Source organism: Phyllostomus discolor, chromosome 12, assembly GCF_004126475.2.
Source record: "Phyllostomus discolor isolate MPI-MPIP mPhyDis1 chromosome 12, mPhyDis1.pri.v3, whole genome shotgun sequence".
NCBI classification, from domain to species: Eukaryota; Metazoa; Chordata; class Mammalia; order Chiroptera; family Phyllostomidae; genus Phyllostomus; species Phyllostomus discolor.
Genome location: NC_040914.2, coordinates 17,848,927 through 17,865,307, shown reverse-complemented (window position 1 = coordinate 17,865,307; position 16,381 = coordinate 17,848,927). Strand labels below are relative to the sequence as shown.

At 55.0% G+C, this 16,381-nt stretch overlaps 1 protein-coding gene across 1 annotated transcript; it reads right to left on the bottom strand.

Moving 5' to 3' along the window:
* Positions 1–9,228, bottom strand: CALM3 (calmodulin 3). The gene is made up of 6 exons (XM_028529819.1): positions 9,072–9,228; positions 4,763–4,793; positions 2,406–2,549; positions 2,198–2,304; positions 1,796–1,931; positions 1–1,675 (listed from the first exon to the last, which is right to left on the bottom strand). The coding sequence occupies exons 1-6, from the start codon at positions 9,072–9,074 to the stop codon at positions 1,647–1,649; spliced, it is 450 nt and encodes a 149-aa protein (XP_028385620.1). The 5' UTR covers positions 9,075–9,228; the 3' UTR covers positions 1–1,646.
* Between the last annotated feature and the right edge of the window lie 7,153 nt (positions 9,229–16,381).

The window sequence follows — 16,381 nt, the reverse complement described above, 5'->3', positions numbered from 1 at the left end:
TCAGGTAGTCACTGTATTTTATTGGAAAACACTGATATATATTTTTCTTCACAGCTTGAACTGAACACAATATTGCCCGGTTTAAAAAAAAGAACCAAATAAAACCAAAACCAAAACACTCCGAAAATGACCACAGCTTCACGCCCACCTGCCCTTACCCTCAGCTCTTGGTTGGGTCTCCCCCTGTGTCCAGTCCCTCCCCTCCCCTCCCCTCCCCTCCCCCAGAGGCGGGTGCCAGAGGTGGACGAGAAGAGATTCTCAAAGCTGGGCAGGTCCCAGGAAAAGCCACTCGATCGACCTGGGGGTGGGAGGGCAGATGAAATGAACAGAAAAAGGAAAAGAAAAACAAAACCCAGACGACCGAACTGCCCACATTGCCTTACTTGTCCCAGAGGCGAAAGTCAGAAGCGAGGTCACGGATCATGCTCTCCGCTGGAGGTGGGGGTGGGCAGGCAGGTGGGCGGGGGGGGGGGGGGAGGGTGCGGTGCAGGGCAGAGGAGGGCACAGAGACAGCGCAGATGTGAGGGAGCCCGCAGGTCACCATGGAGAAGTGGGAGGGGACGGCTGACCAGGAGGCAGAGCTGCCCTCCACCGCCGGTCCTCCGGGCAGCCAGCCGCTAGCCGCCAAGATTGTTTATTGCAGGTGTTTCTCTTGAGGGTGTGGTGGGGCGCACCTCCCCTCTCTCCACCTTTCAGCTAGCCCAGCATGGTTTGGACAAAAATTAGTTTTCAGGGGCATAAAGAAAAAAAAAACACAACAGGATAACCAGCACATTACAAAGCGACCGTCCCCACACCGGCCCCGCTAGGGAGGGCGATGCAGGGGGCGGGGTCAGGAGGGAGGAGTGGCAGAGACTTTAGCACCAAGTATTTACAGAACAGCTGGAGGGTGCTTTAGGGGCGCGGGTGGTATGGTCTGCAGAGCGGCCAGCTGGGCAGCCCCCGGCAGCCCGGCACCGGGAAGCCAATCGGAGGGTTTCGGGGAGCAGCCAGCGGGGTCTGGGTGCTGTCCACTCTGTCTGTCCCCGCCACAAATTGGCCCTTCAAGTGGGAAAAGAATGCCAGCTTCCAAGACTCCCTGGCCCCTCAACCCCCTCCAGGGCCACATCCGGACAACATCACAAGCCTCAGTCCTGGAACACCTCTCTCGGCCCCTTGCCCCATAGGCTGCTGGGATTTGCACACAGAATCACGGGGCTGGTTGCATGCAACGACAAAGGCGTGCTCTTCTGCCCAGGCAAGGGCCTTATCTCCTCCCTAGCAGGTCCTGGACAGGGCTGGCAGCCACCCCCGCACCCAAAACAAGATGACACATGGAAGGGAGCAAACTGAAACAGAGGAGAGCTGCCCGGGCTGGAGGAGGAGGGCAGAGGCTCCCCCAGGGGGAAGGGGGCTCATCTTATAAACGCCTCAGGCCCCGGCAGAGGTTGGTGGAGGGGGAAGGGAGAGGAGGAGATGAGGGTGGGAAGGGGACTGGAGGGGGAGGAAGAGCAGTCATGCAGCTTGGGACAAATCTTTTGTGGCTTTATCAGATTCTCAGTCAACCGACTGGTGTTTGCTAGAACCGGAACGCAGGGGAGTGTCGAAGAGAGCGCGCGCGAGGAGAGAGAGATCAGGAGAACGGGCATTGCCAGCTGCCCGGGTCTTCACTTCGCGGTCATCATCTGTACAAACTCTGGAAGGGAAGTGAGGAGGTGGAGGTCAGCCGGGGTGCGGCGGGGCTGGCCGAGAGTGGCCCTCCCCACACTGGGGCCCCAGGGCCCGGCCCTGCAGACCAAGGCCGGCGCCAGCTCACCTTCATAGTTGACCTGGCCATCCCCATCAATGTCGGCCTCTCGGATCATCTCATCCACCTCCTCGTCGGTCAGCTTCTCACCCAGGTTCGTCATGACGTGACGCAGCTCCGCCGCGCTGATGTAGCCGTTGCCGTCCTGGTGTGCGGGGACAGGCACAGGCTCTGAGCTCGAGGCCATCCCCTGCTCCTCCCTGGGGGGGCGGTGGGAGAGGGCAGCGGGGACGGGACTGTCTGTCACCCTGACTGAGCAGAGGAAGGGGCTCCCTGGAGCTGCTGAGGGAGCTGGCAGTGGGGCCGGCGCGGGGCCCCAGGCCTCCCGCAGCTCAGACTCTGTGCGTCCCGGAGCCCCGCCCGCTCTATCCCTTGGCTGAGTCCCAGAACCACTCTGGAAGGACTGCTTACCTTGTCAAAGACACGGAAGGCCTCTCGGATCTCCTCCTCGCTGTCCGTATCCTTCATCTTTCTGGCCATCATGGTCAAGAACTCTGGGAAGTCAATGGTCCCATTCCCTGGAAGGTGGGAAGGGAGTTGGGAACACCCCTGGTCCAGGCCCCAGGAGGCGACCCCGTGGCCCCAAGGAAGGCTCCCTGTGCCCAGGGGTGCGGCTCACCATCTGCATCCACCTCGTTGATCATGTCCTGCAGCTCTGCTTCAGTGGGGTTCTGTCCCAGGGACCTCATCACTGTCCCCAGCTCCTTGGTGGTGATAGTGCCATCTCCATCCTTGTCAAACAGGGAGAAGGCCTCCTTGAACTCTGGGGGAAGAAAGGGGATGAGTCAGAGGCCAGGACCACAGGCAAATCCTGGCTCTGGGATGCCGACTCCTGGATTGGAGGGAGGCCGGAGGCCAGGCTCCCCTCAAGACACTAGAACTAGACCTCTGGCCCGGGCCAAGCCTCTTGCTTCCGGGCTTAGGGCAGCCCCTTCCCTCCTTCAGTACCTCCGCCGGGCCAAGCACAGCGACCAGTGGGCACACCTGGCTCGGGGGGTTGGTGGGGCAGAGAGAACGAGCTAACACTGTCCTCAGATGCTTCTACATTTCTTCTTTGTCCCTGGACTCGGCCTCTCCCTCAAATGATGAAATGGACCAATGTCACGGAGTGGAGGAGAGCCAAGAGGAGTCTCTGTCTAAAGTATGCCAGCCAAGGTCAACTGGCTGGGAGGGGAGGGGAGGAGGGGCGGATGCAGACCGCCTTTGGCTGGCACCGCATCCCTCCTCACCAGCATCGCCAGCCCCGTTCCTTGGGGCCGACGCTACGCGCTTCCAGAGGAGCGAGCGGCTGTGTGCAGTGTGGGGGTGGCCGGCAGCAGAGCTCGGCTGACGGACGGTGCGTGGGGTGGATGGGGGGATGGCAGGAGAGGGGACGGCTGCCAAGCCAGGAGGATGAGGAGCTAGTGGCACTGAGTGGGAGGGCCACAGCTGGGGACGTGTCAGGCGCGGGAGAGGAGCACGTGGCACCTGCCCTCCCACCGGGCTCATTTTGGCATCTGGCGCTCTCTACCCCCAAACCCTCGGGGAGCAGATGCCCAGTAGCCTATTCCCAGAGGGTGTGGGCTGGGGTGAGGTAGGGGGCAGCGTGCTAATGGGAACAGGGTGGGGCGCAAGCTGTTTGTGTTACTTGTGGTCAGGGTGTCGGGCTGCGGGTGGCAGGTGCAGTGGGAGCCATGCACACAGCCGAGAAGCTGTGCCCTGAGCCCTGGGCCCTGGGGAGACGGGCAGGGAGGGGGTCATGTGTACACGCTGAACTCGTGACTGCTAAGCAACAAGGCAGTTTTCTAGCTTGCCTCAGTGGGTCTCCATAGCCACCTGGGGTCAAAGTTGAGAAGCTGAAAATGTGACTCTGTGTGCAGGGGGGCGGGGGAAGGAGAACAGGCAAGCCCGCTCCCACCTCCACCCACTGGGCATCCAGTGCTTGTCACTCGGCCTGGCGAAGAGGAGGGTAGCGCTGCCATGTGGGCAGCTGCTGGGGCCGAGGCCCCGCTCTAAACCTCTGCTCCCGCCTATCTGTGTTGGCCCAGTGCTGTTGAGAGAACCGGGGGCTGTTCTCTGTCTGCAGGCACCTTGGTCCGGGGAGCAGGGGACCCGGAACCCCACCCAGTCACCCAGCAGTCCTTAAGGTGTGCCGACCTTTCTGGATACATTACAAAAATGAGTCAGATGGGATCCAAGGGTTCCTTATGGTTTACTGGCGGGTGTGTAAGGGTTCCTTTGTTGATTCACATAGCCCACAAAAACTGACGGAGCACCTACTAGCCTGCTAGGTTCCGGGCACCGACAGCTCGGCAGGAACCAGCGAACACTGAGCCTCAGCCCCAGGCACGCACAGCCCGTGGCGGGAGGCAGAGTGGGCAGGGATGCCGCAAAATAACATCAGACGGTGGGAATGGGTCTGGAGGCCACAGGCAGGATGACAGGGCAGAGTAGAGGCAGGTCTGTCTGGCAGGGAGAAAGGGTCGGCCTCTCTAAGGTGACAAGTGGACCAAGACCGAGGAGAAGTCACTGCCTATGCAGAGACCCAGGGGACGTGTTTCTGGTGAGTGTGAGCACGTGCGGAGGGGAGCGCTGGGTGCAGGGAAGTGCGGGGGTGGGAGGGACAGGCCAGCTGGTGGGCAGCTCCGGAGGTGGGGCAGGGAGGCAGGGCGCTCACCGCTGAGCCTGTTCACAGGCAGGAGCCTGCGGGGTTCACCCGGCAGCCACTAACTAAAAGGCCCCGGGGGACCGGTGGCCGGGAGAATGCAGCCTTCGTTGCCGGGTGAGTGTGCCTTAGGACTGCAGGGTCTGGTGTCACTGGGGCACTGGGGTGGTCTCCTACACCTGTCATCAACCTTCTGAGCACCAGGCGTAGCACTAGGTGGCGTAGGGAACACATGAGTTCATCTGTCAGACGTCACTCCCCACCGGAGTGAGGGTTGGCTGGGGAGGCCTTCCTGAGGCGGGGTACGGGGTGGGGTGGGTGGGAAGTCTCACCTGCGATCTGCTCCTCAGTCAGCTGGTCAGCCTGGAAAAGCAGGAAGGAGAAAGTCAGTCACCGGGCTGGTGGCCGCCATGGCTGCCCCTTCCTCGCTGAGCCCAGCCCCCTTTGGCGAGGCCAACTCCACGTGGTGTTCCATGTGTGTAGGCAAGGGAGGTGCGGGGCAGGGCAGGGCCAGTGCCCGAGTCTGGTGATTCAGGAAGCCCAGCACTCAGGTGGGCAGGACACCCCAGCTGGGCTGACCCAGGCCCCTCTGGACCCCAGCGTTTCAGGCCCTGAGCCGGAGGGCGGGAGGAGCGCCGCCCAGCCCCATACCAGCCGCACTGGCACAGCCCAGGGCAGTGGCTCAGAGTCAGCGCCACCGCAGGGATCCCGGAGGCTGAGTGAAGGGAGCAGTTGCCCTCGAGGCCCAATCCAGCAGCGCTGGGAGGCTCCACACTGAAACGGGCCAGTCTTCGGGCAGGCCGGGGCTGGCGTCTGGGGCTCTCTGCTGGTTTCTGTGTCAGCTATTTGGAGGTGCTAAGTCCAAGTGCACCCAACTGGCAAACATGCCCCTCACTGGTGGCTCTGAGTAGCTGAGTGCCCGAGGGAAGCCGGGTCAGGCCAGAGGCAGCTGCTCCCCTCCCCTGCGCACAGGGATGGCGCAGGGCATCGTTCTGTTTCCTTCGGACAGAAGGGGCAAATGTCGGGGAGGGGACTGCAGAGGGCAGCAGCAGCGGACGGTGGCAGAGGCTTCAGGACTAAAGTCAGCTTTCCCAGCAGCGCTGCAGTTTTTAACCCTTTCCAGCCCTGGCCGCTCTGGGAACTGGCCACCAGCTGGTGGCAGCCAGCCCTTGCTGCATGCAGGGTTTGGGGGTGGGGCAGAGGAGAGGCCAAGACTAGCTTTCCTTGTGCTGGTGTGCTGGGAGCCAGCCAGGTACAGGGATCCTCTCTGGGAGGGCTTGGTGGGGGGCTGATCCCCACACTCAGCTTTAGGCAGCAAGAAGAGACACTTTCCTTGGTTTCTGTGATTGCTGCCAAGAAGGCACCACCCTCCCTGGACCACTGTGGGTCCAGACTGGGTGCTCCCTCTCTTCGCTGACTTCCTTTTACAGTTAGGGGAGGGTGGCTCCAAGTCTATGGCAGAGTGCTAGCTTTCGGTCTGCGAGTTCCCCCAAGTGGTGCAAATACTGTGTCTGCACTATCCTACAAAGAGCTTCCAGAGCTTCCACGGAAGCCAGCAACTACCCCGCAAACGCCCACCCCATCCCAAATATGAAGAGATGGTCACATTAGAACTGATCTCAAGTGTCCTTCCTTTTAACATCGGAGGGAAGAGAAACTTGAAGCTAAGCCCCAAACAGGCAGAATGGGAAGGGGAATCAAAGGGATGGTGACAGAGGAGAGATGGCTAAGGGAGGGGGGCGCAGAAAGAAAAGCACCCCATATGCACGTTCTAGAAAAGTCTAAAGTCCAAAGGGAAGGTTCAGAGGCCAAACAGAGATACGCCTTCACTGCCTTAAAAAGGACTTGGGGCTGCTGGGCTTCCAGCTGCCCACCTGGCAGCCCCAGGCCCACAGGCCCCTTGTTCTACCCTCTTCCTCCAGCTCCCGTGGGCAAAGCAGCCTGGGCCGATCCCCGAGATCCTGCCACCCGAGGAAGCAGCCCAGAGAAAGTGAGAAGAGAGGATAGGCTCTGGTTACCAAGGCCGGGCAATGCCAGGGGAGGGGAAAGAGGAAGACTGGAGAGGAGAGCAGCAGCCTGGGGAGGAGGGCCGCCACCTGCTTCCCATCCTCTCTCCTGGCCTAGATGGGAAAGCCAGCCCTACCAGGGACCTTCCCACCCCCACTGCACTGCTCTGCAGGACGCCCAATTCTCCCCCACCTCTGGGACATATTGGCAGGGGCTGGGGCAGTGTCTGCGGCTGCCCACTGCCCCTGAGTAGGTGTGGCTGTGCCTGGGGTCCGGCCAGGCAATCTCCCTCCAGGTCAAGAGACCCTTTCCCCCGCTGGGTGAAGGGAAGGTCTTAGCTCCAAGCTACAAATCTGAATGCATGGCTGCTGCCAGGCAGACTGATCACCTGAGAAGCCATCACTGCTGGGGGGACCCTTCTCAGGGCTCCCTCCCTTTCCAGAACCGAAGATTTTAAGCCTTTACCAAAAACTGCCTCCCAAATAACCCTGCTGGTGTCCTGATCCCTTTCCCTTCACCCTGGGCTCCAGCATGAGGCTGGACTAGAAACATGGCATGGGGTGGGGTCGGGCATGGGAGGGAAAGAGGGTATCACTGCTCTGCTCTGCCCAGCCCCCAATCCAGGCTGGAGCGCAGTGTCAGATGAGATGGGAAACCAGGGCCAGGGCCCCTCACCCGGCCAAGGAGGAGGCACAGCTCTCAGGCCAAAGTCCGACCAAGGCCAGTTCACCGGGACGTGTCCCACCCACACCTTGCTGATCACAGATGGAAAGAGAAACTACCGGGGCCCAAGCCCAGGTGCTGTCTGGGAAGTAGGGGGGTCGCTGGCACCTGCCAGTGGTCCAGTGCCCCTCCAGCGCAGTTCTGCTGGGGGAAAGCGGGGCAGCAGCGAGAGGAGCCATCAAGTCTGTGTCAGCAAGAATGAGATCTGATACACAGCCACGGCGGCCTGTTCTGCCCAGCCTTGCCAGGGAGGAGGCTGTGCTCAGTTCCCAGGCTGAGCCTGGCGTGGGCTGGGGGTGTTATGGGTGGCAGGGAATAGGAAAGAACTGGTCTGCTGGTTTCCCCTCAAAATCCAACTGTGTGAATTAATGGGACTACTCAGTGGGGGCCCTGAGCAGAGCAAGTGGCCCTCAGGCCGATGAAGGGGTCTCTCTGGAGGTCCTCTCTGGTCAAGCTCCACAGCCCCCACTGCTACAGGATTGGGCGTCTGATCGTCACTGACGCCACACTGTACTGCACTGTCATCTGGCACACTCGAGATGTGCGTTGAGGAGATGTGCGTGGAGCTGGAGATCAGAGAAAACAAGCACTCCAGTTTGGAAAAAGCCGTTCTCCTGGTCTGCAAGGGGCAGCGAAGGAGTGAGGCTGAAGGCTTAAAAAGCTGGCTCATTTGATGCATCCTAAACTTTGACCCCCCCACCCCCATTTCATGCGGCTTCAATGCGCAATAGGGGCCTGAACAACTCCACCCACCTGCTCCCACTGCCCCAGGTGGGGGGGGCCTTCTGCCCAACCTGTTCTTCCTGGGGAAGGGGGCCTCCCTGCAGCCCACTCCCCATCCAAACTGAATGGTCTTTGTCCCAGCTCTTCCCTGGAGAGCTCCAGGGAACTACCCACATCTACCTCCAAACCTAGACCCACTTTGGTTGCCATTCATTTCCTCCTCCCTGCCCCAAGCCTCCTACCACCTCACCCTTGGCCACCCCAGCCCATGTTCTCTTCCACCCCTCACCTTGGAAAGCCACCTTCTCTCGGACCCAAACCCAACACTCTTCCCGACTCCCCCAAACCCAACCCCCCTTCCTAGATCAACAGCCTCAACCCACTAATAACCTCGGAATCTTTCTGGCTGCCCTCAAATCGATCACGAGGCCCCTTGTTGCTCCACCACTGGGGCAAGCACCAGTCTTGCCATTATCTCCTTTAGCCACCTCCCTAACCTCAATGCTTTTCAGTCTCTGCAGACTTCAAGAGCATCTTCTAACCTTCGCTACCACCTACCCCAGGCCCTTCCTCCCCTGAGCTTTACCCTCCTCCTCCATCCTCTGCAATGCTGGTCTTCCGAGACCTCCCCCTTCTACTCTGCAGAAGTCACCCCCATCACCATCTAGGCCCAGCTACCCACTGCGCCTTCTGGGGGCGCTCCCCAGGAGTCCAGCCTGCCCCTGATGCCTCTTCCCTGCATCCACTCAGGACCCAAAGCGTTCATCAGGGCCCAAATAACCCCCACCCCTGCCAGTGTTTCTTATCTCGCCCTGCTGGGGTCCAAACACCCCATCTCAAAGACCAAACGCCCTAGCCTGGGTTCAAAACACCTCTTAGAAAGGGTCCAAAAGCCCCCTCTGAGGGTCCATATGTTCCATCCTAGATCCAAATGCTCCCGTAGAGGCTCCGATGCCCATTTTGGGGTCTAAACAACTCATTTGGTGCTTAAAGTAGCTTTTGGAAGTCCCCAACCCCCCTTTTGGGACCCAAACGTCCCCCTCTGGATTCAGATGCCTCCGACTGGGAGGCAGCGAGGAGTCCAGAGACGTCCCCCGGGGCCCGGACTCCCCCTCTTTTGGGTCCACTGGTTCTTTTAGGGCTCCTGCCGCGCTGTGTTCGTCTCCGCGGCCCCACAGCCTCACTCACCATGGCGAAGCCGGGGTGTCCGGAGCGCGGGGATCAAGGTTCCTCCGGCGGCGGCAGCAGCTGCAGCAGCTCGAGCTCCGCCGCGCGTCCGCGCCTCCACACTCTGCCCGCAGCGCGCGCCGCCGCCACCGCCGCCCGCCCCAACGGTCCCACAACGGACGTCGCGCGCGCCCCGCCTCGCTAGGCCCCGCCCCTCCCCGCCCCACCCCACCCGGCCCACGTGCTGCCGCACTGCGACTCCCGAGGATCCCTCCGCGCCCCAACAGCGCGGCTGGGCCCGCGAATCTCCCGCTCCCACCCCGTACTGAGCTGGGGTTTGCCGCCGGCCGCGCGCGTGCGTGCGAACCAGCGGCCGGACTACTTTCCATTGCCGCGCGCCACGCCCCCTGTGTCCACACCACTTTCCTCCCTGGCGGAGGGACACGCTCGGCCGTGCGTGACGCGTCCCTGGTGTGAACCGCGTCTCTATTGGGCCCGGGCCATAGCGGAAATAAGAGCGCAGCGCCGATTGGTTCGGCTTTCTCTGCAATGCGTCAAACTGGGAAGAGCCACTGCGTGGTGGCAGGGAGGGGAGCCTGAAATGTGTGGTTGCGTGGAGCGGTGAGGCAGAAAGAAGTTAAGATGGAAACACTGTGGCTGGTAGGAAAGTAAGTAGTACATCGTCTTCGTGGCCAGAGAGTGGTAAGGAACCGGCAGAAGGTGCAGAAGGACTTTTTTTGACCTCCCCTCTAAGGCATGGAAGATGGAGCAATCCAAAATGCTGTGGTCTGGAAGCCCCGCCCCCAGCTGGGCCTTAGGAGGTGGCGGGGTCTTCAAGGTTTTGTCCGTCGTCTCAAAGTTCCACCCGTCGCCCCAACTCCCAATCCCAATTCCCAGGCAAGTGTCTGCGCCCTGAGATGCACTCCACGGGTGTGCGGGACTCCTATCATCCCCACTTCGCTTCTGATCGGCTCAGGGATCTATGAAATTGGGGCTGTCCCAGATCAGCTTTTGGGAACAGGGAATTAATTCAGCCATTCATTCAATGAGCATGAATTGGGCACCTGCTGTATGCAGGAGCCTGTGCTTAGTTGGGTTGTGGAGACCATACTTTCCAACCATCTCCTGTCATCTAGACCACCTGACTTTTGCGTTTCTTGTTCCAAGGTCCCGCAATAACAGGAAAAATAATGACAAGGTTAGTGGAACTCAGAAAGTACCCTTCCCCCCTTTGTTTGGAATACGAGCTGCCATTCACTTGTGTCGCTCCTCTCCTCGCCTTGATTGGCCAAAGGATGGCAGTGAGTCCAGCTGGGCCAATCATGTCCCACCACAGAATGTAGGCTGAGCCAATGAGAGTCTTTCCCTCGGATTTTGGATATGGATTTTAGGGGCAAGAAGCCTTTTCCTTTTGGGTGGCGAGGCAGTAAAGGAATAGGTCCAGACCTCTCTGGCCATTTTCTCGGCCCCAGAGGAGAGAATAAAACTGACCCGGGGTGAAACAAACAAACAAAAAAGAGATGCAGTGAGAAAGTCCTACTGGGAATTCACTTTCCTGGCTCCTGTGCTCTGCAGGACAGCTGCACCCCATCAGGCCGGAATTTTGATTACGTGAGCCAATAGAATTTCTCTCGTATTCCCAAGCTGGTTTGAGTTGAATTTCTGTCACTTGCAACAGAAGAATTCCTGATGGATGTGAGCCGGGCTGAACTTTGTCATCAGCGCTGGCCCTGGAACAGAGAAGGCTAAGGACCCAGCCAACCTTTGCTGAACAAATAGGCAAAGGCATGTTCCTGCTCTCTCTCCCTTTTCTTCTTTTCATTCTCAATTTCACCAGGCAGATCTTCTGAATCCTCGGTGCTATGAAATAACCTATATGTCGTGTTGGTCATATACTACTGCTAATGCCTCTGAGCACTGACTCTGTTCCAACCACTGTGTGCATTCACTTATTTATTTATTTATTAAGATTTTTTTTTTCTTTCTTGATTTATTTTTTAGAGAGGGAAGGGAGGGAGAGAGAGAGAGGGAAACATCAATGTGTGGTTGTTGGGGGCCGTGGCCTGCAACCCAGGCATGTGCCCTGACTGGGAATCGAACCTGCGATGCTTTGGTTTGCAGCCTGTGCTCAATCCACTGAGCTACGCCAGCCAGGGTGCATTAGCTCATTTAATCCTCACAAGCTCCCAGTGGGGTTGTGACTTTCATTTGCTGCCCGATGAAACTGTTTCGTTGCCGCTAAAATTAGGTAAGACCAGACAGGTAGGGAGGTGTGACCCAGGACAGAAAAGTGAAGAAGATGGGTCACACAGGAGGAGGTAGAACCAGGATTTGAGCCCAACCCAAGAAATTTGACACACTCTTATTAAATCCTCACCTGAAGATGTGTTTATTGATTTTAGAGAGAGAGAAACGTCGGATGTTAGAGAAACATTGATGGGTTGCCCCTGTATGCTCCCCACCCGGGGATCAAACCTGCAACTTAGGTATGTGACCAGACCAGGGACTGAACTTGCAGCCTTTCGGTGTACGGGATGCCACTCCAACCAACTGAGCCACACCAGCCAGGGCTGAAGTCCTGTATTTCTAATCACTAAATCTGATGACTGTAGTCTCAAAGAACCTTCTTTCCAAGTTTGGGAAATGATCTTAGTGACCGCACAGGGGACTCCCCGGACTTTCAGGCCTCGGGCTGTTGTATGCTGCAGCCAGATAAAAGTCTCGGCAGTGGCTTCAAATCTTCTGATTTTCAGGAATGATCAGTAAACTAATGTTCAACCCCATTATAATCATGGAAGTTCAAAATAAAACGACAATGACATACTGTTTCGTAGCTATCAGCTGGGCAAACACCACTGCCAACAATATTATCTGCTGCTGGACACCAAACCTGATGACCCTGTTATTTCTCTAACTTTACCTCCCCTCACTCTCCCCTCACTCTCTCTGTTCCAGCCACATGGCCTCTGCTGTTCCCTGAGCACTTGTGTCTGGCTCCTGCCTCAGGGCCTTGGTCCTATTTCCTCTTCTTCAAATGCTCTCTCCCTGCTCAGCTGCAAGCCTTTGTTCCAATGACGTCTTCTTTTGAGTTACTGGTGTGTCTTTTACTATTCCGTTCTTCCTCTGTAGTAAGAAACAACTTTGTATCTGGAGCAGTTTTAGATGACAGAAAAGTGGCAGACAGAACCGAGTTTCCACATACCCCCAACTTAGTTTCCTCTATTATCAAATGTGTACATTAATGTGGTACATTTGTTACAACTAATGAACCAATAGTGATACATTCTAAGTAACTGACATCCATTTCTTTAGTTTTCGTCTAACCTCCTGTTTATGTTTCAGGGTCACACCCAGGACATCACATTCCATTTCATTATCATGTCATCTCAGTCTCCTGTGGACTACGACGATGTCTCAGACTTCGTTTCCATGACTGTGGCAGTTTTGGGGAGTCCGGGGCAGGTGATTTGCACCATGTTTCCCACGGGGTTTGTCTGATGTTTTTCTCATGATTAGACTGGGATTATGGTTTTTGGGGCAGGACAGAGGTAAAGTGTCATTCTCATGACATGATATGAAGGGTACATACCATCCACGTGACTTATTGCCATTGCTGTTCGCCTTGACCCTCGTATTTATCAGATTTCCTCAGCATATAGTTACTCTTCCACCTCCCTTCCCACGCTGTACTCTGGTAGGAAGTCCCTCCTCACAGTCCACACTTACGAAGAGGAGAGTTTTGCTTCCTCTCTTTGAGAAGGTGATATCTACCTCAATTATCTGGAAATCTTCTGCACAGGGAATCTGTCTATTCTTCCCCATTTGTTTATTTATTCAATCATTTTATTTTATTTTAAAATTTTTATTTATTTTTAGACAGGGGAAGGGAAAGAGAAAGTGAGGGAGAGAAACATTAGTGTGTGGTTGCCTGTCATGCGCCCCCTCCTGGGGACCTGGCCCACAACTCAGGTATGTGCCCTGACTGGGAATCAAACAAGCAATGCTTTGGTTCACAGGCCCATGCTCAATCCACTGAGCTACACCAGCCAGGGTTATTTTATTTTATTTTTTAAAATCTTCACCTGAGGATGTGTTATTTGGTTTAGAGAGAGAAGGAAGAGAGAGCGAGAGAGAGAGAGAAACATTAATGTGACAGAGAGACTTTGATCAGTTGCCTCCCGTATGCGCCCCAGCGGGGGATCGAACCCGCAACCTAGGTTTGTGCCCTGATCGGGGGTTGAACCTGTAACTTCTGGTATATGGGATGATGCTCCAATGAACTGAGCCACTGCCAGGGCTCAATCACCTTATATTTTATCAGTGTGGACTTGTGGATATTGTGTGCTATGGGTTATAATCCAATGTACATTGTTTATTTTGTTGCTCACATTGTTCCAGCTTTGACCGTCGGGTGCTCTTTCAGCCGGCTCTTGGGTCGTTGGACAGACCCTCATCATGTGTGCATGTGTGTGTGTGAGTCATGTTTTAGCACTTCCTGATTTCTCCAGCACGTCTTGAGAGCTCATTTGGAGGTTCTAGCAGGGGAGCGCAGCTACTCATGTGCCCTTGACCGAAGACCGGTTCTCTCCTCTAGTTAGAAAGGTCGTCCTCTTCGACCGAGCGTGAAGCTTCCAGAGGGACGTACCTGGGTCGGTGAGGGTAGATGGGGACACCCGCTTAGCCAGCCAGATCAGCTGTATCAACCCTGGTGATCGTGGGGTGACAGATGTCGCAGCCAGATCACCCTCACATCCATTTTTCCAGCACATCTTGTGTATTTCCAGACACACTGCATGCATTTTCTGCTCCATTCCCAAAATCGGTCACTTCTCCAAGGAGCCCTGGCTCCAGTTATTGGGGAATGTTGTTAGAAACTAATCTGGGCTCTGAGAGTGCTTGTTGCTATGGATGCTCGTTTTTTTACCTCTGCTTTCCTTTGTAGTTTAGTGGTTGTTCCATGCCCCAGCGATCCCACTTCTGTGAATTTATCTAAAGGAACCCAAAACACTAACTAGAAAGAATATAATCACTGCTATGTTCATTTACAATAAATCATTGTTATTTACAATAGTCAAGATTTGGAAGCAGCCCTAGTGCCCAGCAGTAGATTAGTGGATAAAAAGGCTGTGATACATTTACACAATGGAATACTACTTGGCCATACAAAAGAAGAAAATCTTACCCTTTGTAACAGCATGGATGGACCTAGAGAGTATTATGCTAAGTGAAATAAGGCAGTCAGAGGAAGACAAGTACCATACAGCGTCACTCATATGTGGAGTCTAATGAATAAACTAACAAAATAGAAACAGATTCATAGAAAGCAGGCTGACAGCTGTCGGGGGTTGGGGCTGGGGGGTGGAGGGATTGAAGGAAAAAGAAAAGAGAAAAACTCATGGACATGAACAGCAGTGTGTGATGGCTGGGGGAGGGGGAGTGGAGGAGGTTAAGGGGAAAATGGTGATGGACGGAGACTTGACTTGGGTGGCGGGCACACAGTACTGTGTACAGATGATGTGCTGTAGAATTGTGTACTGGGCCCTGGCTGTTGTAGCTCAGTGGATTGAGCTCGGGCCTGTGAATCAAAGTGTCACCGGTTCAATTCCCCATCAGGGCACATGCCTGGGTTGCTGGCCAGGTCCCCAGTAGGGGGGTGTGAGAGGCAACCACACACTAATGTTTCATTCCTTCTCTTTCTCCTTCCCTTCCCCACTCTCTAAAAATAAATAAATAAAATCTTAAAAAAACAGGGGAAAAAGGAATATCACAGAAGTAATTCTGGGTCTTCTTATCAGAAGTCAGGTGGCACAGTTTTCCCCATTACTGGCGATGGTGAGGTTTCTTGCCATGAAGTTCTCTTTTTCGTTTTTTTAAAATATATTTTATTGATTATGCTATTACAGTTGTCCCATTTCCCCCTTCTCTCCCCTCCACCCTGTACCCCCTCCCACCCACATTTCCCCCCTTTAGTTCATGTCCATGTGTCATACTTATGAGTTCTTTAGCTTCTACATTTCCTGTACTATTCTTGCCCTCCCCCTATCTATTTTCAGCCTACATTCTATGCTACTTATTCTCTATACCTTTTCCCCCTCTCTCCTCCTCCCACCCCCCTGCTGCTAACCCTCCATGTGCCCTCCATTTCTGTGGTTCTGTTCCTGTTCTAATTGTTTACTTAGTTTCTTTTGGTTTTGCTTTAGGTGTGGTTGTTAATACTTGTGAGTTTGCCGTCCTTTTACTATACATGTCTTTTCTTTATCTTCTTTTCTTAGATAAGTCCCTTTAACATTTCATAAAATAAGGGCTTGGTGATGATGAACTCCTTTAACTTGACCTTATCTGAGAAGCACTTTATCTGCCCTTCCATTCTAAATGAAAGCTTTGCTGGATAGAGCAATCTGGGATATAGGTCCTTGTCTTTCATGACTTGGAATACTTCTTTCCAGCCCCTTCTTGCCTGTAAGGTCTCTTTGGAGAAATCAGCTGACAGTCTGATGGGAACTCCTTTGTAGGTGACTGTCCCCTTATCTCTTGCTGCTTCTAGGATTCTCTCCTTAATTTTTACCTTGGCTAATGTAATTATGATGTGCCTTGGTGCGTTTCTTCTTGGGTCCAACTTCTTTGGGGCTCTCTGAGCTTCTTGGATTTCTTGGAAGACTGTTCCCTTTGTCAGATTGGGGAAGTTCTCCTTTATTATTTATTCAAATATGTGCTCAATTTGTTGCTTTTCCCCTTCCGATTCTGGTACCCCTATAATTCGGATATTGGAACGTTTAAAGGTGTCTTGGATGCTCTTAAGCTTTTCCTCGATTTTTTGAATTCTTATTTCATCATGCTTTCCTGCTTGGTTGATTCTATCTTCCTTCTGGTCCACTGTATTGTTTTGAGACTCAGATTCCTTCCTTTTACTATTGGCTCTCCTCCGCGTATCTTCCTGCATCTCTTTTATGGTAACCTGCATCCTTTCATCTAAATTGTGCCCAAAATCAACCAATTCCGTGAGCTTTCTGATCACCAGTGTTTTGAACTGTGCATCTGATAGATTGGCTATCTCTTAGTCGCTCAAAAGGATGAGTCCTGGGGGACTGATCTGCTCTGTTGAAAACATATTTTTCCCCATCTCTCCTTTTTTTTTTTTTCCGGTCTGGTTGCTCTTGTTATGGTGGGGGGTGGAGCCTTAGGTGTTCACCAGGGCTGGGCACCCCAGTCGCTAGATTGTGACGTTATATGTGGGGGCGGGAGCGGGAGCGGTGGTGGGAGCGGGGACGGGAAAAAACAATGGCGGTAGTTCCGTTCTCCTGGGCTCAGACCCTTCTCTGGGCTCCCGGGCT

What these genes read in the sequence shown, in the direction of transcription:
- CALM3 (XM_028529819.1), bottom strand. An exon ending in CAACGAGGTGGATGCAGATG is followed by an intron (nt 2,305 to 2,405) that starts GTGAGCCGCACC and finishes CCCACCTTCCAG; the next exon opens with GGAATGGGACCATTGACTTC. An exon ending in CCTTCCGTGTCTTTGACAAG is followed by an intron (nt 1,932 to 2,197) that starts GTAAGCAGTCCT and finishes CCCGCACACCAG; the next exon opens with GACGGCAACGGCTACATCAG.